At 48.8% G+C, this 6,852-nt stretch overlaps 1 protein-coding gene across 1 annotated transcript in view; it reads right to left on the reverse strand.

Moving 5' to 3' along the window:
* Window positions 1–1,340: 1,340 nt before the first annotated feature.
* LOC119329229 (probable LIM domain-containing serine/threonine-protein kinase DDB_G0286997) overlaps window positions 1,341–6,852 on the reverse strand; it is a 6,060-nt gene continuing 548 nt past the window's right edge. Inside the window, exons 2-10 of the mRNA XM_037602242.1 lie at window positions 4,482–6,845; window positions 4,248–4,381; window positions 4,098–4,166; window positions 3,856–4,008; window positions 3,615–3,778; window positions 3,273–3,420; window positions 2,472–2,594; window positions 2,285–2,372; window positions 1,341–2,196 (exon numbers count right to left, since the gene is read on the reverse strand). Coding sequence (XP_037458139.1) covers window positions 2,027–2,196; window positions 2,285–2,372; window positions 2,472–2,594; window positions 3,273–3,420; window positions 3,615–3,778; window positions 3,856–4,008; window positions 4,098–4,166; window positions 4,248–4,381; window positions 4,482–6,744 — 3,312 coding nt within the window. The 5' untranslated portion in view covers window positions 6,745–6,845 and the 3' untranslated portion in view covers window positions 1,341–2,026. The remainder of the gene's footprint in view (window positions 2,197–2,284; window positions 2,373–2,471; window positions 2,595–3,272; window positions 3,421–3,614; window positions 3,779–3,855; window positions 4,009–4,097; window positions 4,167–4,247; window positions 4,382–4,481; window positions 6,846–6,852) is intronic.

The raw sequence follows: 6,852 nt of genomic DNA on the forward strand, positions 1-6,852 counted from the left end.
AGATCTGTGATGGACTTTTTTTTTTTTTTTGCGGGAGAGATCTGCGGGTATGCGGCGCTACCAGTACGACGATATCTCCGGATCCTCTCGCGCAGATCAGGGGAAGTTGTCAACAGACAAAGGGGAGCACGTAAACTAGTTGTCGTACTACCGTACTACTCACTCCGTTCCGAATTATTTGTCGCAAGTATGAATGTATCTAAATATATTTTAGTTCTAGATACATCCATTTCTACGACAAGTAATTTGGAACGGAGTGAGTACCAGTATGACAGCACAATGCGATTAACCCCCGTCCCATCCGACGCGGCCAGATCTGGGCCCTGGTACCGGAGCCAGCCAACTAACTCAAACCCACCCACTTGAGCAGGCCGAAGAATCGGATCCGTCGCCCGTGCACCAGTCCGCCCCATGCCCGAGGCGCCGCGTCAGGCCGGTCACGTTGGCCGCGCCGTCCCCCACGCACCTCGTCCTCCTCACATCACACCATCACATGCGCATCCGCATCGTCCTCCCCTCCTCGTCCCCGTCGTGGCACCCCGCATGTGCCCCGGGCATGGGCGACCCGGACTTCACTCGGCCGTGCAAAGTCAGCATCCAAGATGGCATCGGGCATGGGTCATCCACCACCCAAGCCACAGAATCAGCGCAAAACCAAGGACGATGGACACACACACACGAGTAATAATGGCCTCTTTGATTCACAAGATTTTGAAAAGGCAGGAACAGGGAATGTGTACGACATGTCCACTTAAGGAGTGTACGATGCCACATGAAAAACAAAGGAACTCTAAAGGGCCTCTTTGATTCATAGGATTTTAAAAACGAAGTTATAGAAAAAGTATAGGGTTAAAGTGGCATGTCCACTTGAATCCTATATCTTAAAGGAATAGCAATGAGTGTTTGATGGCACAGGGAAAACAAATGAATTGTAAAAAGAGGTTGGACTGGATGTTAGATTTCCTATAGAATGTAGTACAAAAGATTTCCATGGGAAAAATTCTTATGGGGTTCAATCCTGGGAATCAAAGGACCAACATAGAAAAAAAAATCCTAAGGATCTAAATCCTCCAGAAATCCTATAAAATTCATTTGAATCAAAGGAGCCCTAAAATGAGGTTAGAGTAGAAGATTTCATATGAAAAATGCCTATGGGATCCAATCCTATTATGAACCAAAGGACCAGCATAAGAAAGATTTCCAAGGACTTCAAAGGAGCCCTAAGAAAACTTCCCGACGCAAGAAATATCCTATAGGATTTCTTCGACTCAAAGGAGCCCCAAGTACAACAGCTGCAGCCCTTTCAGGCAGAAAACAGAGGGAACTACATGCTAACAATGTAATCAAAATAACTGGATATATTTTTCTTCCTCACAGGATAAAACAAAACAACTGGACCCTTTTTACAGCGACACCGAACCATTTCGGTATACATAACAAACACACGAAAAACCAAGCATATACAAGCAATATAGGACCTCAACTGACAGTTCCCAAAAACTTGTATTACACCACCCAGATTACACAACCAGTTCATCACCACATTCTTCAGACTGACCTGACCTGACCTGACCGACCAACGACTTCCAAATAGACTCGATTATTACCCACAAGAAAAGGCAGGGGAGACAAAGGGAAGAAAATAAATAAAATATCGGACTCTCTATAACTGACAATAAGACTGGCTTATTCAGCGCGCCTCTAAGCCAAAGCCAAAGGGGAAGGGTATAAATGAATGAATACGGATCTGGGACGACGACCGACCGACACTTCTAGACACGGGGAGGTTGGGAGGGAGGGCTGATGATTTTATGATTACAAGGTATGAAACAATGAAGGGGTATGAACAGATAGATAGACCCTAGGGACCGACCGACCGACGCTACGAAAGAACGAAACCAACCATATATATAATATTTATATATATCAGCACCGGATTTTCTTAAAATACGCAATATGCGAAGACGAACTTGTCCAAGACGGATGGATGGCCCCAGAAGTTTTCTCAAGACCACTGCTGGCGCTACTAGGATTGCACCTTCTGGGACGCGGCCATGGCGCGCAGCCTGACGGCGATCTGGGTGAAGCTTGGCCGTTCCGACGGTTCTGTCGCCCAGCATTGCTCCATCAGCGACCTCCACTCTGGGTCGCATGAGTCAGGCACCTGCGGCCGCAGAGTGTTGCTCACAATGCCACCTGACAGTTCAAACAACAGCTTACATCAGACTCTGACCATCCACTGCACAAGTAATTTCTACGAGGGTATGGCTGATTGTGCACCCACCAATGATAACACCATAATGCAAATCTGCATATGGTTCCTCTCCTGTGAGGAGTTCCCACAGGACAATCCCAAAGGAGAAGACATCAACCTGAGGGAAACATATCAACATTAGTGTGCAAGTTATACGTAAACCAGGGTATAGCTATCTGAATTTGGACACGGAAGCAATATGAAGGGATTAGCAAACCTTTTCAGAGACCAGGCTGCTGCTTCCATTCAGAAGCTCTGGGGCCATCCATGGAAGCGTTCCCCTCACACCACCAGAGATGAGGGTCTGACACTTGACTTTTGAAAGCCCAAGGTCACCAACCTGCATCATCCAAGAAAAATCAATGCAGATATATATAGAAAGAGAAATGGTGTTTAACTTAAATCATACAAAAAAGCAAAACTGTTCGCATTGGTCGGTCGATCCAGTTTGTTGACAGTTCACATGAGCAATATTTCATTCGCATGTGACAGTGCAAGAACTAAAAGTGAAGCCTTAGTTATCTATAAACTACAGATAATGCGGCATGGATGTTTAGTAGATCAGTAAAAGATGACAAAATTCAGATGGCAAACAAGTGATTCTTTAGTACAAATAAAAGGAGTTTATTGTTAGTAGCCATGCATTATTATACCACGCATGTTCCCTGCAGTGTTGACGGAAGATGCCTTAAGGTTAGCTAAAAGCCTAAAATGATCCCCGGACTAATCTAAATCAATCATGTCTATTCTAAGGTGCAACTCATCAATTGCCCAAGCAACAGTACATTCTCGCCCACATGAATGTCCATATGATTACCACAACAAAGCACTGTATATTCCAAGTATGATGGGATATTGATGCTAAAACTTATCAATAATACCTAATAATTTGAAAAGTCAATATAGACAGATTACCCAATATCAAACATACAAAATATGATACAGAAGAGAAGAATCAATAGTCTAGCAATTTAGTACAACAAGCCAGCAATAGTACAAAACAGAATTGAGTTCTTACCTTGCATATTGGACGCTGAGGATCCCTTAAATTAACAAGTAAATTGTCGCTTTTGAGGTCAAAGTGCACAATGTTTTTGTTATGCAGATACTCCATTCCAAAAGCTGTGTCCATGGCAATAATTAGCCGTTTGCGTCGATCCAGGCTCCTGCACATGCAGAGAATATTAATCGCCTCAGCTTCATGTTGGATTATAAGTTTCAAGTTTTTAAGATGTGGCAGTTGATACATGAGAATTACTTCTAAGACATATGCTAGAATGCAGACATTTTTTTGTTTTGAGAAAAGGCCTGAGGCCCAGCTTTATTCAAAGCTTTGCAGACATATAAATAGTGGACGTACTTGGAATTCTTCAGCAAAGCCGTCCTAAGTGAGCCATTAACCATATATTCTGTAACCGTTGCAATGGATCCCCCAGGCCCATCTAGAACAACGCCGTAAAAGGCCACAACATTGGGGTGGTGCAGATCAGCAAGGTTAGATGCTTCATTCCAGAAGTCATTCCGCTGCAAACATTCAGGACATATCAGTATAAGGACAGGCATAAGCAAATAAAAGGAAATATAAAATGTTATAGTTATACCATTTTTTCTTGCTCAGATGGCTTCCCAGCAAAACATCTGTCATTGATTCTTTTTATTGCAACATCAGAGCCCCTCCATTTACCATGATATACAGTTCCAAAAGTTCCAGAACCGAGTTCTTGGAGCTCTTCGAGGTCATCATTCTTTATAATCTGAAAAACGAACATATGTGGTTGGTAAAGAACATTACTTTGAATTAAAGATGCGCGGGATAAAAAAGATAAGAGTTCCTGATTGTAACCTGGAGGCGTTCATGCTCATCTGCGACTGGTTGTCCTGAAATCCAATCTAGTGGTTTGCCCTTGCTAACCTGCACATTTCTCTTGTTAGATTGTTAAGTGCTAAAGATGAAACAGAACGTATATGAACTTCTAAGGAATCACATCCTAACCTCGTTGGTGTGAGCTTGCCCGTCTACTTTATTAGTGACATTCCCATGCCCTTCATTCAGCACAGGAGGTGGAGGCTCAAATGCGGCTAGACCATCCTCCATGCCCAGCAAGTCTGGGTTAGTGATACCATCACCTGGATTCATGAAAGACAGTAATAAGCATTCACAACTTATGACTCATTAAGCACATATACTGGCAAAAGGTGTAATTGGAAGTATTGTTAAGAATTGAACCTTTGACAAACTGAGGTTGTTCTGCATGTGTGTCTTTGTGATATGGTTGCTCCTCAGCCGGGATATTCAAATCTGGCCCTTTGCAATTCAACAGAGAGTTTTGGGAATGGGGATCCTTAGAACTGATGTTCTCCCTGCTTGCTACCCTCTTAGGTCTTGGTGGCAGCGCATGTACATTGCTGAACTGTTGACCCGGTAAACCAGACTCCTGGAGCTGCTCGACTGGAGCGTGATTTGCCAATGCTGGTGTCGGTAATGGTACCTGAGCATTAGCGTTCGAAGGAGGAACGGATTCATGTGGAGCTTCCTTGTGATAAACTTCAGGCAGAACATCCTTCTGCTCGCCCATTGGGTTAATAGTGGCTTTTGTATACGCAGGATCAACACCATAAGCCGATGGGGGCACACCCACATGCCCAATCGTAGCGGCAACATAACTGGGGTATGGTCCCCCAATGCTCACCATTTGCGGCGGCATATGGTTAACGTTGGCATGCTGGACAGTATGCATATAAGGACTGGCCACAGAAGGCGGTGGCATTGATTCAGTTGGAGGGGCTATCTTTGGCTCACTGACATCAAAAAAGGTGTTGGTGTTGCTCTGAGAGTATTGCGATGTTGCATTCTGGGGTAAACCATTCTCGGCATACATCCTTTGTTCGGGATAGCGGGGCTCGTTGGGGTTCACCCGTAGTGAATCCATCATCCTGTCCACATTGGCCATATAGGTTGGCACAGCAGCAGGTGCCACTGAAGGCACATTATCACGGAGCACTTGTCCATCCCCCCGATGCCTAGAATTGCCACTTAAACTACCTTCGCCTTCAAGCGGATTATTGGGATTAGTTTGCCTCACTTGGTACTGAGCCATTCCATGGGGTGAAGGCATTTGATGCAGTATAGCTTGTTGATGAGAGCTTGCAGTGTCAGAATGAACGGAATTTGGAGAGACCATCTCAGTAGGCATCATGGGGATATGGTTAAATCCATAAGTCGACGACGGCACCTGCTGTGGTGGCAATTGCTGCTGCTGGTGGTGCTGCTGCTGCACATAGACATGCTGATGAAAGCTCGCTGGATCGACGGGCATTGGGTTTGCAACGCCTTCCATCTTTGGTGCATACATCCTTTCCCTGTCAGGCTGCACTGGATGCATATGTGTGTACCCATAAGCCCCCATTTGTGAAGGTATTTGCCGCTCTCCCATCATGATCCTTGCCACATCTTCAGGCCGCAGGCTCATGAACACTGGAATTTGCTCAGGCGGCGCCCCTCCACGCACATCGCTGGCATAGTCATTCACGACTGGATCGGAGTGAGCATGAGGCAGAGCCTTGATACACATATTGCAGTCCTGAAACCAGGTCGCATTTTCTGGTGGCTGCTGATTCAGACCCTGCATAACCTCCCTATGATCGTTCATGAACACTGGTGGCAGTGGTGGTAGCTGTGAGAGTGGCTGACGGTACCTTGCTGCCTCCGGATGTGGATGCGGATGCGGGTGTGGATGTGGATGGGGGGATGGCTGAGGGGGCGCAGCACTCTCCTGCGGCTTCACCGGGACAGGGGCAGGAGCAGCATTGGTGAAGACATCAACAAGCAGCTGCTGGGGTGGCGGCGGAGCAGCAAAAGCCGATCTGGCGGCGTCGTAGGAGCAGGTGGAGGTGGGGGAGACAGCAGTCGGGGAGCCGCCGCCGCCTCCTCCCCCTCCCCCTCCTCCTCCAGAAGAAGGCACAGCCGGGGTAGGAGGAGGAGGCCCGCCGTCGGAGCACTGGGTGGACGAGAGGCTGGCGTTGCTATCCTTGCGCACAATGCCGTTGACGGCCTCGAGGTACCTGAGGCCGGCGTCGAAGCTGGCGCCGCCCTCGGCGCCCTCGTCCCCGGCCGCGGCCGCCTCGGAGACGGGGAAGATGAAGACCCGCAGCTTGGGGCTGGCGACGGCCAGCTTGTCGTACTCCTCCACCATGTTGTCGAGATCCTCGGGCGAGGAGACCGAGATGAGCGCGTCGAGGCCCTCGTCGGGGAGCTGGTACTTGACCGCGAAGTGCGGGCCCGTGGCGCCGCCGTAGGCGTCGGCGAGGCGGGCCAGCAGGTCCTGCAGCGCCACCCCGCGCGGCACGGACACGATCCGGGTGTCGCCGCCGGCGTACCGCAGCGTCCCGTCCCCGGGCCGCGGCAGGATGCGCCCGCCGAGGCTGCACAGCAGCTTCATCCGCTCCCCGCCACCTCCTCCCCCGCCCCCGCCGCCGCCGTCCTCGGCCATCCCGCCGCGGCGGCGCGGGTCCGCCCCAACCCCCCTCCCCGCCCCCCCTTCCCCGGATCTAACCCCGCAGGGCTCGGGCCGGGCCAGCAACCGAACCCCCTCACCAGG

Source organism: Triticum dicoccoides, chromosome 7A (genome assembly GCF_002162155.2).
Source record: "Triticum dicoccoides isolate Atlit2015 ecotype Zavitan chromosome 7A, WEW_v2.0, whole genome shotgun sequence".
Taxonomy (NCBI): domain Eukaryota; kingdom Viridiplantae; phylum Streptophyta; class Magnoliopsida; order Poales; family Poaceae; genus Triticum; species Triticum dicoccoides.